The sequence below is a fragment of the Octodon degus genome, unplaced genomic scaffold, assembly GCF_000260255.1.
Source record: "Octodon degus isolate 3935 unplaced genomic scaffold, OctDeg1.0 scaffold00018, whole genome shotgun sequence".
Taxonomy (NCBI): domain Eukaryota; kingdom Metazoa; phylum Chordata; class Mammalia; order Rodentia; family Octodontidae; genus Octodon; species Octodon degus.
The window spans coordinates 16,808,718-16,828,977 of record NW_004524594.1 but is presented as its reverse complement, the minus strand read 5'-3'; the positions used below and the strand labels follow the sequence as shown (position 1 = coordinate 16,828,977).

General features: G+C 58.8%; 2 protein-coding genes across 2 annotated transcripts; one reads left to right on the top strand and one right to left on the bottom strand.

Annotated features, from left to right (window-relative positions):
• On the top strand, positions 1-16,565 carry Trpm5 (transient receptor potential cation channel subfamily M member 5). Its single transcript, XM_004627324.2, has 25 exons — positions 1-100; positions 922-1,064; positions 1,527-1,707; positions 2,389-2,555; positions 3,151-3,334; positions 4,729-4,793; positions 4,944-5,135; positions 5,444-5,546; positions 6,755-6,873; positions 7,234-7,584; positions 7,652-7,792; positions 7,892-8,015; positions 8,418-8,563; positions 9,020-9,132; positions 9,344-9,436; positions 9,580-9,838; positions 10,204-10,322; positions 10,504-10,636; positions 10,732-10,906; positions 13,643-13,796; positions 14,182-14,369; positions 14,596-14,728; positions 15,413-15,485; positions 15,750-15,816; positions 16,145-16,565. The coding sequence occupies exons 1-25, from the start codon at positions 1-3 to the stop codon at positions 16,246-16,248; spliced, it is 3,627 nt and encodes a 1,208-aa protein (XP_004627381.1). The 3' UTR covers positions 16,249-16,565.
• A 1,116-nt stretch (positions 16,566-17,681) lies between these two features.
• On the bottom strand, positions 17,682-20,260 carry Tssc4 (tumor suppressing subtransferable candidate 4). Its single transcript, XM_004627323.2, has 2 exons — positions 18,994-20,260; positions 17,682-18,907 (listed from the first exon to the last, which is right to left on the bottom strand). Exon 2 carries the CDS (start codon positions 18,670-18,672, stop codon positions 17,701-17,703), a length of 972 nt encoding a protein of 323 aa, XP_004627380.1. The 5' UTR covers positions 18,673-18,907; positions 18,994-20,260; the 3' UTR covers positions 17,682-17,700.

The following is a 20,260-nucleotide window of genomic DNA, read 5'->3' as shown; positions in this document are numbered from 1 at the left end:
ATGGCAGATCTGGGACCCAGCTGGTGGGAAGTGGCCTATTCCCTGCTGGAGTGGGTCCAGGAAACCCCTGCCAGTGGCCAGAATCCACTCACCATTCTGGGTAACTTGCACCAGGAGACCAGCAAACTCCCTCACCCTGAGCTTTCAGCAGGGTGGAAGGATGCTGACTGTGACCAGGCCTGGGGCTCACAGACACTGGGCAGCCATCCAATGAGGTGGTGGAGCCCTTGGGGGACCTACAGTGACCTGGCTCTAGGTCTCACAGGCCAGCCCTCTGGGTCCCTATCACCTAGCATGAGGGTGACCATGCTAGGCATGGCTTCACTAGGTAGTAGGCGAGCCATGGTGCCAGGCAGCCTTTTGTCTTTCTACCTGCTGAGCCAGGACTCAGTGAGAAGTGATATGGGTGGCTTCTTGGGCAGGCAGAGTGACCCCAAGTCATCCTCAGGACCCTGTACCTGAGCAGAGTGCACCTAACTACTCACCTGTCCACCTTCCTGGATCCTCTCTCTGGCTGGAAGTAATGGGAGTATGGGGTACTGGGCTTTGTAGCTGTAAGACTGCTCCTCACACTAAGCCTTTGGGGCTTCCAAGTAACCCCTAAAAGACCCTGCAGAGAAGTGTTGACTGGTGTGGCTGACCCAGATACCTGGGATGGGGACCAGAGCCAGGCAAAGACTTGACCCCAGATTTGACCCCTTCCTCACCTGAGAAGGAAGCTGTCCTGGCCATGCTCAGGCGGGAGGTGGAGTATGACCAGGAGATCTCAGGCCAGCTGGGGGACCACCACTGCTCCTGATGTGGCCTTAAGAGTCCCCAGCTCCCTGCCAGCATGTTGTGTGTGTGGGGGGGTGTCCTGCCTTAAGGCACCTGCAACTCCCAAAAGGAAGGAATTGGGGTCTGATCTCCTTGTCCTCAAAGGTCTACGTCCTTGCAGAGAAGCCAGCATGCACCCTGTCCAGGGCTCCAGTCCTGAAAGCCCTCCAGATGTTGCACCCAGGCAGGCACCAAGCCTGCGTCGGGGTGAAGTTGACTTTGGAGAATTTGGGAAGAAGCGAAGCAAGGTAGCCGTGGCCCCACCCGAGTGACCTTTCTGTGCCCAAAGCCCCAAGGCTGAACACCCAGTGCTCCCGACCCAGGGGCCACTTCCCTCACCTTGGGGTCAGAGCCCGCAGACCAGTTAGGCAGCATTTTGGGGCAGTAGTGACTCTGGCTGCTGCCTCCTAGCCCCCAGCAAACATTGGAACTTCCAGGGTGCACCTGAGAGGTCTAGGAGGGGCCGGGGTCAGGGGTGTCCAGGTCCCTCTGCCCAGTCTCTTACATAAAGAAGCAGCCACACTTCCCTAGATGGCAATCACCCGGCCAATGGAAGTCCAGGCAGGCCCTGCTCTTCCCCAAAGGGCCCTCCGTGGTCCCCTCCCCCTCCTCCTCCTCCTCCCGGAGCTCTCGGCTCAGTACCCAGGGTGCCCTGTGCCCTGAGCTCCTCCGGCTCCTCAACCTGAGCCCACCTGCACCTTCCGCTACAGTTCGTGAAGGTGCCCAGCGGTGTGGCCCCCTCTGTGCTCTTTAACCTACTGCTCACCGAGTGGCACTTGCCAGCCCCCAACCTGGTAGTGTCCCTGGTGGGCGAGGAGCGGCCTTTCCCCATGAAGGCCTGGCTGCGGGACGTGCTGCGCAAAGGGCTGGTGAAGGCGGCTCAGAGCACTGGTGAGCCCCCCCCCCCGCGCTGCCCCTGGAGCGTGGATGGGGTGCCGCGCGGGGGCGGGGGCTGGGGGCACCCATCTCTGCAGCCCTTTGTTTCTTCCCACTCCTGGCCCCTTCGGTTGTGCTCGGGGCTGCGGAAGCAGCTCTTGGGCTACACTGCAGATGAGACCGTGGTCCTGTCCTTTCTGTGGGCTGCTTCTCCTGCTCCAACGCCCTAAGGTGTACCCAGGGTGGGGCCTACGTCACCCCTCACGTCCCCTGGTCATTGATGGCAGGATCAAATTATGGAGCCTTATTTTGAGGTTAACTCTGCCTGCAGAGGCTCGGTAAGAAGGCCTGGAATTTCTAAATTCCAATGATCATGGCTGCAACACCAGAGTCCTGGTCGAGCAGGGGCGTGCGGCAGAGTTGCGGCTCTAGATTGTGCGCAGCCGCAGTAGGGGTTGGGTGTAGCATACCCCCTCCAGGCCAGCAGGTGGGGCTACTACTTAGCCAGCCCCAGGTTGTTCAGTGGCCTAAAGTAGGTTCCTGGCCCCCTGGAGACTCTATCTCCCCACCAGTGCCTCAGAGTACCTGACCACTGTTCCCAGGTCATCCGCCATGGTTGGCCCCGAGGCTCAGGGCCAATCTACCAAACCCGGACAGGTGGGGAGGACACAACGAACCTCCCCTCCACCTCTGTAGGTGCCTGGATCCTGACCAGTGCCCTCCGCGTGGGCCTGGCCCGACATGTCGGACAGGCTGTACGTGACCATTCTCTGGCTAGCACATCAACCAAGGTCCGCGTGGTGGCCATCGGCATTGCCTCGCTGGGTCGCATTCTGCACCGTCGGCTTCTCGATGATGCCCAGGTGAGTGATGGCTCGCAATACAGTGGCTGCTGGGGTTCAGTGGCTCTGGGAGGCTGGAAGGAAAACGGACAGGCCATTCCCTGCCCTCAGGGTTCACAGGGTTGGGCGGGGCCCTGAGGGATTGGGGCCATGGGATTAAAAATGTGGTAGCACAGTGGGCGGCAGTGGAGTGCAGGGTTGCAGGGCCAGCACATGCCACCAGGTGACGGATTGCTCAGGAGGACAGACTCACGGTAGTGTGGATTTAGGGTGGCAGAGCCAGGCTGCTGTCTGACTACGACACCCAGTCCTTGTGTGACCCTAACCAAGAGCCTTTCCAGGCTGGTCTTTGTTCAGGTGCCCCATCTGGGGGCCTATCTACAGCACTACAAAGTACAGGCCCTGGCAGCTGCCTGGTGCAGTCTGGACTCTGGTCCAGAGGAGTCTAAGGAGGATCTTGTGTCAGCCTGGCCGTTCAGGGAGGCCCTCTGTGTGAGGGCTGGGAAGAGAGAGTCCTGCCTGGCTCCACAGCACAGTATACCAGGGGGCGTTTGGCAATGATGTGCCCAGGCTGCTCCTGAGGGCCTGGACTTGTCTGTCTCTCCCCTGGACACAGGAGGACATGCCCATCCGCTACCCTGCAAACGACAGCAGCAGCCAGGGCCTCCTGTGCCCCCTGGACAGCAACCTGTCCCACTTCATCCTGGTGGAGCCAGGCACTCATGGGAAGGGGGATGAGCTGGCAGAGCTGCGGCTTCGGCTGGAGGAGCACATCTCCCAGCAGAGGACGGGCTACGGGGGTGAGGCCCCACCTGCTGGGGATGCTCCCTGGGGCCCAGGGGACACGAGGACTGGGTATGCGGGGGGGGGGGAGCCCCCACCACATGCTTGAGCATCCAGGCTGGGCTACCAGAGGGGCACAGCTGAGCAGTGACATCCCTGCCAGAAGGCGGTTGCAGCTGTTTTCACTGGGGCTGCCCTGGCTGTGGGCTTGAAGCTTTAAGAAGCAAGAAGTGGCCAGGCATGGTGGAACATGCCTGTAATCCCAGCACTCTGGGAGGCAGAGGCAGGAGAATCTCAGAACCCAGGCTGTGTCACTGGGCAATTTAGAAAGTTCCTATCTCAAAACTTTAAAAATAGAAAGGGCTGGGGGTGTGGCTCACTGTGAAGGCACTAGATTCACCTCCAGGAGGGTAGGAGGACAGGAATAAGAAAAGGAAGGAGGGACGGGAGAGACAGAGGGAGGAAAGGAGGGGCCAAAAATCTGTAGTTTTAAGCTCATCCTATCACTGGTCCCAAGGCATGTGGCCACCAGAGGGCAGCATTGCCTCTGCAGCTGGTTTTTTTTTTTTTTTTTTTTTCTTTCTTTCTTTGCGGTATCAGGGGGATTGAACTCAGGACCTTATTCTACTGAGCTATCTCCCTGGCTCCTAAAAAATTTATAAACACAAAATAGAAATGTTATTATATGTATGAATGAATAGAATATAAATAAGCAAAAATGCAAGTCTGTGGTCGGGCTGACTCAGCAAGATGTGAGACTCTACAGTGTCCAGTTCCAGCGCCATGTGGGTAGAATGTTCAGCACCGCTGGCCCAGTACTGCGTGGGCCACTGAGTTCATCCTCGAGGCTCTGTCACTAGGCACCTTTCCTCACTGAAGGGTCCCTGCTGGAGGATCAGCTCCCTAGTGGGTGACTCCAGACCTAACAGACGACTTGCACCACGTAGAAAACCAGGGAAGCTCAGGCTTCTCTGGGGGCTTTGCAGGTAGGAGCTCATTCCAAGCTCCAGGCTGGGGGACCAGAAACACACCCCTTCTTCACTCTTGGATCTACTCAGTGCATGTCCTGACAGCCTCTTTCAGGAGGATGTCATGGCCTGGGCCAGAGGAGCTGTCTGTTTCTTTACCTTACATGATTTTGAAATCAATGTGAGCTGGCCGGAAGGGACCATCTTGGACAGAGTAGATAGATATAGAACTGTAGTCCTGATTGCTAGGCCCCGAGGCTTTGATTTTTAGCCTAGAGTCCGTTCTTCATTAGAAAAAGAAATCTTTCACCAGCTGTGCCCAGACATGTTGCGGCTTGAGGCCTTGAGGTCTGGGTAGCACCCACCCCACCAGGAGAGTCCCCTTCTCTGTCATCCTGGTGTACCCTGAGTATTAGAGAGACCTCATGGCTGCTTGTCCCCAGGCACCGGCAGTATCGAGATTCCCGTTCTTTGCCTGCTGGTCAATGGTGACCCCAGCACCCTGGAGGTAGGGGCATCAAGGAGGTGTGGGCTGGCTGAAGCCCCCAGGAGGGTATGGTGGGTCCACAGGGCTTTCTGGGACAGGGCAGGAAGAGGGCACCCCCGTGTGTGCATCCTGAGCTGACCAAAGTTTGCTGTGCTCTCCCTGCCTCCTCAGAGGATGTCCAGGGCTGTGGAGCAGGCTGCCCCGTGGCTGATCTTGGCAGGCTCCGGGGGCATTGCTGACGTGCTTGCTGCCCTGATGAACCAGCCCCAGCTCCTGGTACCCCAGGTGGCTGAGAAGCAGTTGAGAGAAAAGTTCCCCGGGGAGCACTTCTCCTGGGAGGCCATCATGCACTGGACCAAGCTGGTGTGTGATCCCCAGGGGTGTGGGGGGGAGGGTGCTCTGGCCATCTCAGCCCCCCAGCTGTCCTCCTTGGGTGGGGCTGGCCTTTAGGAAATCCCTGGCAGTGCACTCTCTGTGGACCCCTTGCCACCTGGCACAGGCCTTTTTCCTGCAGCTGCCAGACCCCACCCCTCCTGCATGAGGCTCTTGAGGGGCAGGGCCCTCTCCTTTAGTCTGTGGGTGGTTGGGAGGGTGCGTGTCCACCCATGGGGGACTCTTCTGGCCTCCGTGTCCTACCATGGTGCTGTTCTCATCGGTCCTGCGGTCTGCAGCTGCAGCACATCACCTCGTACCCGCACCTGCTCACCGTGTATGACTTCGAACAGGAAGCCTCTGAGGCCTTGGACACGGTCATCCTCAAGGCGCTGGTGAAAGGTGAGGCTTCCTTGACAGCAGCGCTTGGAGCTGCTGGGGTTTCTGGAATATTCATTACCCCACAAAGAAACCTGTGCCGGTGACCAGTCATTCCCCGCTCCCCCAGCCCTGCCAATGACCTGTCCACCTCTGTCTCTATGAATTGGCGCACCTGCAGCAGCTTGTGTGAATGGAGTTGCAATACAAGGTCTTTGGTGTCCAGCTTCTTTTGTTGATTGTGGTGTCCTCAGGGCCATCTGTGTTATAGAGTGTGACCAGGGTGTCCTTCCTTTTTTCTTCCTGGCATTTTGAGACAAGGTCTCACATCTCACAGTGTAACCCAGACAGGCCTTGAGCTTGCAAGATCTTCCTGCTTTGGCCTCCCAAGTGCCATGGGGAGAACAAGTGTGCTCCCCATCCAGCTCAGGACCTTGGGCTTGCCAGGCAGGCACTTATGCACCTCAGCTACTGCCCTGCAGCTTTCCTTTTCAAGGCTGTGATGACATCCTAGTGTGTTCATCTATCCTGCAGCTGATGTGTGTTTGTTACTCATGCGCTTTCCATTGGAGCCAAACATGCTGTGAGGCTGAACTCAGGCAACCTTGGGCAGGGGCACACAGGCCCAAGCCTGCGATGGGCAATGCCAAGGAAGGGTGGGGACACAGTTGGGTGAGGGTCCTCTCCATATGGGCGCTGTGTGTTCAAGGACTTTCTCCCCGACAGTGAGGCCCAGTGAACCCCATGCAGACATGCTCCTATAGGCAGCCTGGGAACTCCATGTCTGCTTCACAGTCATGGACACAAAGGCCTATGTGCTTCACTTGTAGGGGACAATGGTCCCTAGAGGTGGTCGTCCACTTAGGTGACCTGCGGGGCCAGGTCAGGCCCTGAGCCCTTTCCCTTGGCAGAACCGTGACTGTGCAGGAACATACTGCCCCACCCCATCCATGGAGGGGCTCTTTGACCTTGAGTGCTAGGACGTAGCTTCAAGGCCTGGGCGTTCAACATTAGAGGCCCCATGACGGGTAGGCTCCCTTCCACTTCACTGGATGCTGTTTCAAAGGACCCAGGGCCCCCACATTGGCTCCTGGGTTCTTACAGTCTCATGCCTCTCATTACGGCATAGAGGCAGCAGTTGCCGGTCCTCCAAGAGTCCTCAGGGCCCGATGCAAAGCCCCAGCCCTTGCCCAGGATCCCTTGGGCCCTCAGTTGCTACTCACTGCACACAGCCTGCAAGAGTCACAGCCAAGAGGCCCAGAACTATCTGGACGAGCTCAAGCTGGCTGTGGCCTGGGACCATGTGGACATCGCCAAGAGTGAGATCTTCAGCGGGGACGTGGAGTGGAAGGTGCCTCCCCAGTCACCCAGGACAGGGGCTGCACTGACAGTGTGGGCAACTGGTCCTGGGGCTGCTGTCTGGGCCCACTCTGGTGCAGCTGTCTTCTAGATGGGTGTGCCCAGATGAGGCTGGTTCAGCACACGGGGCACAGTGGGTGGCACGGGGGTATGGGTGAGGCCAAAGATGAGGTCATAGTGAGCCCTAGCACATCAGGACCCTTCTGGTCTCAGGTTCACAGAGCCAGCGTTCTTTGTTCCCCTCTTCCTGTCCTTTCTGAGGGGCAGGCTGGGTACCCAGGGAAGAGTTGGTTCTCCCCTCAACCGCTCTGCCCTCCTGCTCACCATCTGATCTCCCCCCGGGTGAGCCCAGTCCCGTGATCTGGAGGAAGTGATGATGGATGCCCTGGTGAGCAATAAGCCCGAGTTTGTGCGCCTCTTCGTGGACAACGGCGCCGACATGGCAGACTTCCTGACTTACGGGCGGCTGCAGCAGCTTTACCGCACCGTGGCCCCCAAGAGCCTGCTCTTCCGCCTGCTGCAGCACAAGCTCGAGGAGGGCCGCCTGGCATTGGCTGGCCTGGGTGCTCAGCAGTCCCGGGAGCTGCCCACTGGGTCACCTGCCTTCTCACTGCATGAGGTGTCTCGTGTGCTTAAGGATTTTCTGCAGGATGCCTGCCGTGGCCTCTATCAGGATGGCTGGGCAGCCAGCCGGAGGACAGTGGTGAGCAGGGCAGGCATGGAAAGGTGGGGCTGGGTCTCAGCTGGAGGCTGACACCCGTGTCCTTCAGGAGAGGGGCCCAGTTAAGCGGTCCCTGGGCCAGAAGTGGCTGCTGGATCTCAGCCAGAAGAGCAAGGACCCCTGGAGGGACCTGTTTCTGTGGGCTGTGCTACAGAACCGCCACGAGATGGCGACCTACTTCTGGGCCATGGTGAGCACAGGGCTGAGCCTGGACTCCTAGCTCCTGGGGAGGTGGGTATTGGAGAAGGGTGGGGAAAGGCGGGTGGTTCCCTGAGAGCCCATATTCCAGGGCCAGGAAGGGGTGGCAGCTGCTCTGGCTGCCTGTAAAATCCTCAAGGAAATGTCCCGCCTGGAGACTGAAGCTGAGGTGGCCCGCACCATGCGGGAGGCCAAGTATGAGCAGCTGGCTCTGGGTGAGTGACAGAGACACTGTGGGGAAGGGGACAAAGAGGCTTGGTGACCTCCCCTGCAGAAGAGGACACAGAGATGGTTTCTCCCAGGACTAGAGGCCATCCTTGAAGTCCTAAGCAGGAAGGCACATGGTGGAAACCACACAGCCTCATACCCCCCATGCTGGCTGGTCCTGTCACAGCATGGAAGGCGTGTGGGGTGATGGAGGTCCCCACAGTCCTGACAGATGAGAGGGAGGACCAGAGAGGACAGGGGTTAAGGGAGAGCCCTGGGAGGCCAGGCTGGAACAGTCAGGGGCTCCATACTTGGGGGCCAGGGCACATCCCACAGAGGCGGTTGGGGCAGAAGTTCTGGCTGGAGCTGGAGCTGGCACCAGCATGTGTCCCAGCGGCCCGGCCCTGCAGACCTCTTCTCTGAGTGCTACAGCAACAGTGCAGACCGCGCCTTCGCACTGCTGGTGCGCAGGAATCGCAGCTGGAGCAGGACCACCTGCCTGCACCTGGCCACCGAGGCGGACACCAAGGCCTTCTTTGCCCATGATGGTGTGCAGGTGAGGTGCCAGCCTGGGGGTGCTTCAGGGACCCGGCAGGTAGGCAGGGCCTAGGCCACCCCACCCGGGATAGTGTGGGGTCCAGCTGACCTCTGTTCAGCCTGCAGCATCCCCTGTGGCCCAGCCATGGGGGGGGGGACTGGGCAGGGTACATGGTTCCTCCTGCCTCCCCAGGCACGCTCTTCCCACTCAGGTTCAGAGCTAGTGCTTTTCCTGGGGCTGCTCCTTCTTGACCCCTGAGGCCCCCGTGGCCCTTACTGAAGACTCAGCAGCAACACAACTATGCTTGTAGGAGGAGGTGCCACTGCCCACCTTCCCACCAGGATGCGGGGGCTCTCCAGCCAATCTTGATTGGCAGTTGACATTGCCAGGTGCCTGGGGAAGGGCATCTCTGGCATAAGGCACTAAACAGACAGAGGTGTGGTGAAGGACGGCCAACTGGGTTTTTTATTTTAGGCTTTCCTGACCAAGATTTGGTGGGGGGACATGGCCACAGGTACCCCCATCCTGCGGCTTCTGGGTGCCTTCACCTGCCCTGCTCTCATCTACACCAACCTCCTCGTCTTCAGGTGGGTTGGAGTGTGCTATAGCCAGGTGCCAGAGTGGCTCTGTACTTCCCTGAGTCTTGTGTTCTTGGGGTCCCACTCCCTGCTGTCCCTGCCCAGCAGGGCACATTGACCCTTGTGATTCAAGAAGTCCATACGTCCTTTCCTGGCTGAGCCCCTTGCTCAGGGTCATGTAGGACCCTTCCTGGAGCCTGAGCAGCTCTCTGTGCCGCAGTGAGGAGCCCCCACTGAGGACAGGCCTAGAGGACCTGCAGGAACTGGACAGCTTGGACACGGAGCAGAGCCTACTGTGTAGCCCAGGTCACGGGTAAGGGCCCAAGGGGCCAGGCAGGATGTAGGGAGCCAAGTGGCAGCCACAGGAGGCAGACTTGCAGGGGCGGAGTTGGGCCACCAGGGGGCACCACAGCTCAGTGCCTGCCTCATCACAGAGCCTCTTCTGCTCTGGTCCAGGGTGGAGGAACCAGCCGAGGTGCCTGGGGCTCATGGAAGCCGAGGCCCCAGAGCTGCCTTCCTGCTCACACGCTGGCGGAAGTTCTGGGGTGCACCAGTGACCGTGTTTCTGGGGAACGTGGTCATGTACTTCGCATTCCTCTTCCTGTTCACCTACGTCCTGCTGGTGGACTTCAAGCCGCCACCTCAGGGGCCATCGGGGCCTGAGGTCACCCTCTACTTCTGGGTCTTCACACTGGTCCTGGAAGAAATCCGGCAGGTCAGTGGCCAGGCCACCCGAAGGCCCAGGCTCTACAGCCTGTAGCTTTGCAGTGGCCGTGCCCTGGGGATTCCTCACTGCAGAATTAGCACTGCCTGGGGCCTCCTGGCTTCCTGCTTCTTGAGCCTGGTCACTGTCCAAGCCTGATCCCAGCTCCACACTGATCATGGCTGTGGTCTCACTAGTCTGAGTATGAGCCCAAATTATTGACTGAATCCAGACACTGGGGTTTTGGTCACAAAGGAAACCCTATTCCCCATGACAGACTGAGCCCTGCTCCTTACAAACCTCAGCCTGGTTAGGGCTAGGCTGTCTTAGCAAGTGGGCCTGAGTGGCTGTCATCAGACTGTCCCCCCCTTTGCCAGGGTTTCTTCACAGATGAGGACACACACCTGGTGAAGAAGTTCTCTCTGTACGTGGAGGACAACTGGAATAAGTGTGACATGGTGGCCATCTTCCTATTCATTGTGGGCGTCATCTGCAGGTCTGTGGCACCTGAGGCCTTGCAGCCTTGCCGGGGGGACGGGCTTCTGCAGAAGTAACTGGACCTCAGAAAGCCTGGTGTAGGCTCGGACCTGCCCCTCGGCTGATACGCCGTGCATCCTCGGGGAGTTTCTTTCCCTCTCAGAACACCAGCAGCCCTTTCAGCCTGTGTACCCCTCCAGGATGCTGCCCTCGGTATTCGAAGCCGGACGCACAGTGCTTGCCATGGACTTCATGGTGTTCACGCTGAGGCTCATTCACATTTTTGCTATCCATAAGCAGCTGGGACCCAAGATCATCATTGTGGAGCGGATGGTGAGGCCCTACCAGGGACCACAACCTTAGGTTTTGGGTGAGACCCAACCAACAGCTCCCGCAGGCAGCTGCTTATGCCTTTCCCCTCCCCATAGATGAAAGATGTCTTCTTCTTCCTCTTCTTCCTGAGCGTGTGGCTCGTGGCCTATGGTGTGACCACCCAGGCGCTGCTGCACCCCCATGATGGCCGCCTGGAGTGGATCTTCCGCCGGGTGCTCTATAGGCCCTACCTGCAGATCTTTGGACAGATCCCGCTGGATGAGATTGACGGTTCGCTTACAGCTCGATGGGGTGGAAAGGGGACTTCTGTGCTGGTGGAGCAGGTCCTCTCTACTGGCAGAGTAGGGCTCAGCTTATATGGCTCTGCAGAGGTGCCTTCAGGAAAGAGACATGGGGACTGGGGCTGGTACTAACCAAGACAAAGGAGTCCATGAAGCCCAGACTCAGAGCAGGGACAGGACCAGCTCCAGTCATTGATCCCCTGACCTTGACCCTGAGCTGGAAACCAAGAGGTAGGAGACTGCAAGGCAGCAGGGCTGGCCTCTGGCTTGGGGAGCCCGAAGGGTGAGCCTAGCTCACAGGTGTCTGTGTAGGAGAGACATACAGCATGGGGGAAGACAGAGCCACCCAGGCCATCCTGACCATCCCTGTAGGTGCCTTCCTGGGCCAAGATCTTCTTGTTCCCCACACTCCTGCCAGGGTCCCTGTACCACATGCTGGAAAGGCCCCTCAGCTTGAGGCCATGTGGCACAGCACCTTTGCTTCCGCTCGGGCCCCTGCTGGGTGTGCATGTAGCCCGATGTCAGCAGGGTGTCCCTATACTGGATGGGTGGTGGAGACTCTGGGACCTATTTCATGATAAATGGGTAGTGTGTGGGAGAGCCACTCAGCCCAGGGGCTCAGTGACAATGGGGAAAGGGACTCCTGGACAGGAATGGGACCTGTAAAAGCCTCTGTAGTAGCTGGGATCAGTGAGGAGAGGGGCCCAGTCCCCCAGGGAAGGTGGGCGCTAGGTGCCAGCTCCAGAGAAGTATAGAGGTGTCAGGATGTGCCCCAAATGGTGTCAGAAGGCTGAGGCCACACTGGCCATGGTATCATCACAGCATAATGGGCAGTAGAGGCCTGACCCCCACCAACCATCCACAGAGGGTTGCCAGCCAGGCCAGGCCAAGCACTGGGACTTGTGGTATTTGTCAGTGGATGGTAGCAGAGGTTATCAGAGCAAACACAGCCTCCAGGGATGCAGGGCTGGGGATTTCCTCTTAAGTGGGTGCTTCTGGGCCCATTTCCTGGAGCTGTTTTCTCAGCACCCCCACCCTTGCTGTACCTTTGGTGTTTGCTGTTCTCTGAACCAGGTTTTCCAGGCCTTTAGTTTAAGCTGACCCTGCCTGCCCTCCAGCCCCTCCACTCTCACCATATGACACCAATGCCACAGCTGCATCATGGAGCCCCACAGGGCAGAAAGTGGGGGGGTAATCCTAGGCAGGGCAGGGATGGCCCCCCCTTCCCAAGTGGCCGCATCACTGGCTAAGTCAGCCCCAGCCACATGCTCTTCCCACTGATCTGGAGGGAAAGGCCTGGTCCAGGGTCTGCGGAGGGAGAGGGACTTCCCCCAGGTTCCCCCAGCCTTGAGTAGTGTCTGTTAGTTCTGCAGGGCTGCATCCCCTCTGGGACCTTTGGGATCAAAGCCTAGGTCATTCATTAAGTCCACTATGCTGCCAGAAAGAGGTATTCTCTAACATCCAGCTGACCTGAGAGGGAAACTGAGGCCCAGGCAGTCCCTTTACAGCTTGTGGGTTCTGCGGCCCAGGGCAGCCCTTCCCTCTACACATTGCCAACTTGTTCTTTCCCTGCTTGGGGCCTCAGGGGCACATTTAGTTTCCAACCCAGCCTAGTGGCACCTTCTCAGATCTCTCCTCAACCCCTAAGCCACTTTTATCAGAGATACAACTTCACAGACATGGCTAACATGGTCCAGTCACTTCTTCAGGGTACCAAGAGGGAAGAGGGTCATGAATCAGTTGCAGGAGCCAATTCAGGGACTGAGGGCTGCCAGGGTGGTGGTGGAGGCAGAGGATAGGATTGACACTGTAGTAGGAACCCTTCACACAACACTCAATAACTCACTTGGGGATAAGTCAGGAACAAGACACAGACACAGGTCATCAGGCTCTTGGGCCACAGGGACATGGTGCATATAGATGGACCTTAAGAGACAGAGATTCCCAAAACCCCTCCAGGGTGAGCTGGAGTGGGTGGCAGCACCGAGACTGGGGGCAGGGGGTGTCAGAAAACACACTTGAACAGACTACACCTTAAGTACATCCAGTGGTCATGTGTAGACAGGCCAGCACCCAGCCTGGAGAGGGATGGAGGTGGAGTCAGGGAGCTCCTCCCAATGACCAGGGGAAGCCTAACTCCACACTCCTCCTGCCTGCTGGATCAGTGTCTCCTGGGGTGTGGTGCCAGGCGCTCAGGCTGGGCCCTGCCAAGAAGCAGTAGGATCTAGGGCCCCTGAGGGTGCTGAGGTCACAGTCCCCTGTAGGGACTTCTGCCCCAGGCTGTAGGAGTGCAGCCTGCAACTGAGTTCCATATGAGCTACCTGGAGAGTTCTTCAGATCAGAGTGGTCAGTGCCTGCAGTGACCCCTGAGAGTTTGTAGCCCTGCCCCCAGCTTGGACCCCACAATAAGCATTAGTGAGCTTTTACTTGGAAAAAAGTTCTCCCAACAACAGCAGAAGCCTGGCCCTGACATCCAGCCCCACCTCCCATCCCCAGATGGTCTGACCTCTGCCTCCAGGGCCATGGCCCCTGGTAGAGGCTCAGCCAAGGGAAGACAGAGCACTGGGCTGCCCACCTGTCTCGTGGCTGAGACTAGGGCTTCCCGTGCTATACCCAGGGAACCCTGCGTGAGGCAGGATAGGCAGCTGCCTGGTCAACACCCTACACCTGGTAGCTTCAGCCCCACAACAAGTGCCTGATTTGACAGTGTCCCTTCATCCTCCAGAAGCCCGTGTGAACTGCTCCGTCCACCCCCTGCTGCTGGAGGACTCACCTTCCTGCCCCAATCTCTATGCCAACTGGCTGGTCATCCTTCTGCTGGTTACCTTCTTGCTGGTCACCAACGTATTACTCATGAACCTGCTCATTGCCATGTTCAGGTGCCCATTCCCTGCTGTGTCCATGTGGGTTCTTGACACCTCGCTGCTGGGCCCACTGGCAGTGGGGGAGCCCCGGGGGGGAGTGTGGGCCCACCCTGGTTCCACAGGTCCTCCCTTCTCCAGAAAGCAAGCCCAGGTCTGGTGCAGTTGGGGGGCTCCACTGAATGGACAGCTCTAGGCATCTGGGAGAAGAGAGTGTGGAAAGGGGTCCCTGTGGATGGGCCCCACCTACAGACTCATATTGTAGAGGAGGTGCTGAGCTAGTTTCTGACCCCCTGCCTGCCCAGAGGCGCGGGAACACAGCCTGCTCTTGGCTATACAGAAGGACAGGCCGTGTGCCAAGGCTAAGGCCCAGTGCACTAAGAGCACGGCCTGTGCCCCACAGCTACACATTCCAGGTGGTGCAGGGCAATGCCGACACCTTTTGGAAGTTCCAGCGCTACCACCTCATCAAGGAATACCATGGGCGCCCCGTCCTGGCCCCGCCTCTCATTCTCCTCAGCCACTTGAGCCTGGGGCTCAAACGGGTCTTCCGGAAGACCCAGGCGGCCCAGCATAAGCGGGAGCACCTGGGTGAGGCCGTTGCTGTCCTGAGGACTCCCTAGGGAGGCCAGGGTTGTGGGGACTCTCCCTGGGCTCTGTTGAGGCTGACCAGAGCCCTAGACCCAGAGCAGAGGGATCTAGGCAGCATGCGGCCTGCCCTTGCCTGGCTGCCGTGTACCCAAGCTGGGTGCTCTGGAGCTCCTGGGGATGCAGACCTGGGGCCTGCCAGGCTCACTCCTGTCCCTTGCCTGCCCAGAGAGAGAACTGCCAGACCCCCTAGACCAGAAGATTGTCACCTGGGAGACTGTTCAGAAGGAGAACTTCCTGAGCAATGTGGAGAAGAGAAGGCGGGACAGTGAGGGCGAGGTGCTGCGAAAAACTGCCCACAGGTGCGGGTTGGCATAGCCTGCGGGACCCAAGACCAGGCGGGCTCAGACCTTGAACCCTTCCCCCACCACAACGCTGCCGAGATGTAGGAAGGGTCATGCCTTGGAGGCAGGTAGCCCAGACACAGATGTGGCTGTTCCTCTGAGGTATGTGTCACTCTAGCACCTTGGTCTAGAACATGTTCAGTAGCCTCAGTCTGGAGGCTCTACCTGTCCTGGGCATCTGGGTACCTGCCATTTCCATTGGTAGAGGGTTGACACTCTGTGGTGCCAGGGACAGGATATGGGCTGGGACAGAAATTGAAGGGACAGAGACCTGGCCAGGTCACAGAAGCCTGCCTACCTGACGCTGAGGAACATGGGCCAAAAAGCCTTGCTGCCTTCTGCTGCGGTACTCCGCCTTCTCTTCATAGCCAGCCCTTCCTCCAGGGCTGCATGCCCTGCATCTCTGGCTGGCAGGAGTGCCTGGTGCAGGGATGCCCCAGGAATGCTCTATACCTTGAGACCAGCCCCATGGTGCCCTCAGTGCCACTAACCCCAGATCAGGAACAATGGAAGAGTGGACAGGAAGGGTCCAGAGTACCAGACTGAGACCCTCAGAGGCCTGGTGACAGGTGGAGAACAGAATACTTCCCCATGGGGTGTCACACGGCTGTCACAGCCACAGCTGTGCCTGCCTCTCCACAGAGTGGACTTGGTTGCCAAGTACCTCGGGGGGCTGCGAGAGCAAGAGAAGCAGATCAAGCGTCTAGAGTCACAGGTAAGCCAGCAAGCAGTCCTCCCATGGAGCACAGGAGTGGCCAATCTCTGAGGCCCCAGGGCAAAGACATAGCAGCCTAGTCCTACCTCCAGTGCTGGTGTGTAGATCCAAGAAGGCCCCCCAATTCATGCCCTCACTGTCCTCTTGCTACATAGCACACAGGAACCATGCCCAGAGGGAGGGAGGGGCCTATAGAGGGAGCGAGGGTACAGATAGGGAAGGGGATCCCCATATCCTGGCAATCTCCCTGCCCCTACCCTCCAGGTTAACTACTGCACACTGCTCCTGTCCTCCATGACAGACACACTGGCCCCAGGTGGTGCCTACTGGAGTAAGTGCGTCCTGGGCGTTGGGGAGTGTGGGCAGGGGTTTGCTCAGTGGTCTAGCCTTCCCAACCTGCTCTGGAGACCTCTGGTGCCCTTGCTGGCTACTGCTCCTGAGGAGTGCAGGTGCCAACCAGGTCACAAGGCCTTGGGATCCTCAGATTCCTGAGGCCCTGCCAAGTGCTGCCTCCTCCCCACATTCATTTTACTCTAGGCTTTCTGTTTCAGAGGGGTATTCTTTGGGAACCCATTCTGAGGACGACATCTGGGACCTCAAGTCCTACGTCTGCCCAGGCTGGTGTTAAACAGCTGAGGAAGGTTCTTTCTTTCCACTAGGCTCTCAGAACTGTGGGGACAGGAGCTGGAAGGCCCCTGCTAGCCACGGAGGTCCGGGTGGCCAGGAGCACCCAGATGTTGACTCTTCACCCTCAGACACCTAAGCTACATGGGCTGCCACACCACAGGCCCAGCTGTCCTGGAGCCCCAGGCCTGGCTTACCAGGAGCCAGCCTGGGCCTCAGGGATATACCAATAATGGCCTCCTTAAAGAGGTGGCCTTCCTGGGCTTATCATAGACCACCTGTATTGGTACTTCTTCTTCAAGAAAATACATCAAGTCTCCTGGCACCTTCCTGGGACCCCCAGGGTGACACTGGAGTGTTGAGGGGTGGCTCCCCTGGAATAAAGAATTATGTGCCTACCTGAAGCCCCACTGGCCTGGACTGGGCAGCAATCTCTTGACCAAACACCTGAAATGGAGACATCTTTCCAGGGTGGGCAGCTGCTCTGGGGCCTGCTCCTGCCCCAACTTGGGTTACTGACAAGAAACTGACCTTTCTTTGAAATGCCAGTGGTCACAATTTCTGTCCCTTTAAGACCTCAATGGCCCATCAAGAGTCACCTACCTGACTAGTCATGTGGGACTGGCCTGGATGTCCACTGTGACTATTAGCTGCCTCCCCCCCATAAATAGCTGGCAGGTGCAGGCTGATAAACCAATTGACAGGCCACCAGTGACCCCCACTAGATACCTAATGCTGCTTTATTTCCACTGGAGCCTAGGAGTACACCCCACCTGGCCAGAGCCATCCTGAGGGTTGAGGCACACAGGGCCCCTGTTGTCAGAATATGTGGACAGAGCTCTGAGCTCCTGCGCTGGTTCTTCCTTCAGACCAGCCCTGGAATGGAGCCTGCAGAAGCAGTGCTAACAGTGCTGGGCAGTAGAACAGGATGGCCTACCGCCAACCCCGCCCACCTTCTCTGCAGTGCCACAGGACCACTCTTGATCCCTGGAACCCAGCCTGGGCAGGGCTAAGCCCATGGGACACACAACCCTAAACACCTGTCATATGCCCATCTTCATGCAGCTTGGGCAGGGAACCCACCCAGCTCCCTAGTTGCCTGCTCACATTCCAGTCTCCTTGTATGGCCTGCCACATAGTCTCCCATGCAGACTGATTGCCCACCCAGGCATGCCAAGGGCCCAAAGCTACAGATGCTGGGCTTAGTAGCTCTGGAGGGCCTCTACCAGTGATTGGTGTTGACTGAAACCCCTCAAAGCAGCCCTGTATTAGGCTAGGGGGTGGGGTCAAGGGTGGCAGTAGGGCACTGCAGAAAAGCCAGAGAGAAAAAGGCGAAGTCCCCTACATGATGCTGTTGATGAAAACCTTGGGTAAGCAGGGTCCAGACACAGAACTGGAGAAAGACCCTAAATCTTTATTTTCCCACGATGGACATCAGGGAGTCAGGCCTTTGATGTCTGTGACCACCCCACCATCCTCCATGTCTAGGCAAGGTCTCTGTTCAGGAGAAGCTGCTGCTGCCTCCTACAGGGAGCCCACTGGCTTCCCTCCAAAGAGGATGCCGCTTCTACCATGCAGCCTGGTGGGTTGGTCAGGCTGGATGTTCTTTCTCAGGCCCCAGACCCTCAGGGCTGCTGCCCCTGTTCCGGAAATGCTCTCTGCTTCGCTTTTTGCTGACATGGAAGCCAACTGTCTCTGCCCCTGGGGTGCTTGGTGAGGACCCAGTATGGGCAGCCCCTGGAGGCCTCATTGCTTCCTGTGACCCCTGGGAGCTGCTCCATTCCTCAGCCTCTGGACTTCCAAACCCTGCCAAGTGGGTCAGCTCTACAGGGCCCTCACCCCCAGAGTCCTCTTTTGTCAGGACCCTTTTCCTCTCAGGTCTGGTCTCACTGGGCCGGACTGGCTTAGTAAAGACTACTCTTCCTTCACCACAGCTGGAGGGGTCCTGGTTGAAGGAAGGCGTGTAGTCAGTGGGCACTGCAGGGCTCCGGGAGCCCAGGAAATCAAGTGCCGCGGCCCGATTGCCCTGCTCACTGGCCTCAGCCACGTCCTCCAGGCTGTATTTGGTCCAGCGCTCAGGGTGTGCCACATAGTCAGGGACTGGGGCTACTCTTGAGGGATCAGGTCTCCCAGGAGCCCTGCCTAGGTCCCCCGCTGGAGGCTGGCTTGAGGGCACCAGGGGCCGCTTGAAGTCACCGTTGTCACTCATGTTGGTTTGGGCTGTAGAGGATGGGGGCACCCACTTGGCTGCCCCTTCCAGACAATCAAAGATGCTGTGGCTTCGCTGGGAGAAGGTAGAGCTCATGCCTCGCAGGTGGAAGGGCTGCACTGCAGGGGTGGGAGTGCCTGTGGGGCGAGGAGGGGGCTCTTCGAGCTCTGGGTCCTCGTCGGGCTCCCCAGGCAGGACCTCTGGAGACAGTGATTCCACCTCGGCACCACCTGGCCAGCTGAGGTTTGAGTCTGAGTCACTAAGAGAGACGGAGTCAGAAGGCAGGGTGTCGTACTCCGTCACCTGCTCAGCCTCCAAGCCAGGGCAGGGCTCGCCGGACCCCGCCTCGGCCATGTCTCTGCAGGCCACAGCACAGTTTGCGAGGAGGAAATCGTGTAGCACAGCTCCCTCTCGCAGACCCAGCAGGCTCAGCAGCACAAAGAACCACGTCCTGGCCCCGAAGGGCACCCCTTCACCTCGCGTGCCACGTGCCTCGGGGGCATAGTGCAGCCCTGGCGAGGTGGGCGGAGGCGCCCTGGCGAAGGTCCCCGGCGTTCTCAGGCCCAGCGGAGCTGCTTGCTGGTGGGGCCTGGCAGGAGAGAATTAGCTATTAGACCAAAATGCGAACACCCGAGAGACCGACAGGGTGACGCGAGGCGCCCCAACGACCCCTACCTTAGATGCTGACAATGTCCCGGGTAGGGACAGCACAGCCACGTGGCCTGCGAGGGCTCGGTACAGCTAACAGCGCGCCGCGCTGAGTTCGAGGATAAAAGCGCTAATCCCGCGGTCGGCACCGTGCGAACGCCGGGCGCCCTAGGCCGGGATGCTCACAAGGAAGGGCAATGGCACCCCATGCCTGTTCAGAGCCGGCAGGGCACAGCACCGGCGCTAACCCCTCCGCAATCGGAGTCCTCGAGGCCGACCGTGGGCCCTCCGGACGCCGCCGGCCGCGGGATCCGGAACTCAGAGCTCTGGGGTCGCGCTCCCCGCCCACACGCACAGCCCTCTGGGAAGCCGAGTCCTATCCCGCCCGCGTACCGCGGCTTCCTGGTCCAAGGAACTACATCTCCCACCTCTAGTGTCTGGGACGGCCCCGGAAATGGGCCCGGCAGGAACCGCGGGAAGGCAGAGGCGGAGCCAGGACCGTGCTTCCCACAATGCTCCAGGGCTACCGGCCCACGGCCTTTAGCGCCGCCTGCCGGAAGCAGTGAGAACAGCGGGCGCCTCGAACAGGAAGTGCGTCATCGCGCACAGCGGGCAGGAACTTTTTTCAAGGGGCTTCCGGTTCTGGCTGGACAAATGCCCGCTCCTGCAGTCTGTCCATCTCCCTTCGGGGCGGGACTGACTAGGCCAAAGATCTTGAGTGGGTGTTGGAGATGCTGGCTGGCCTCCTGCCAAGGAACGGGCTGGGCCTCCCCAGTACGGCCTCTTCTCTTGGTCCAGGTTTCGGGGCCTCGAGTCCTCGAGGCTGCAAGGGTGCTAGTCCAGCTGTTCATGGCAGGTGGTGGGTCAGCTTCCCCCTGAAAACACGCCTGGCAGGCCTTATTCCTTGATCACTGGGCTGCCCTCATTGCTTTTTCTCTGCCCAGCATGCCCTTACTTCTCTGCTGCTGGTCAGTGAACCTAACCTTGAATAGGAGAGAGACCTCCTCATCCTAGGGCCTGCCATCCTGGCATACACTGGGGGGAGCATGACACAAGGACCTGTTATTTGCCCTGCTTTGTGACACGGGGAGCAAGCCTCCCTCAGCCTCTTGGTCTTGTTTGCTTTTAGCATTATCTTACTGTTCCCTCCCCACAACCGTAGCAGGAATGCATGGTCTTGCTTCCAGAATCCCAGCAGGCAGTAGCCTTGGCCAGATGTCCCTGGGGCCTTGCAGACATGGGGAAGTGGAGAGGAGGCTCCTTGGACCATTAACAGAGCCAGCCTGCACGGAGG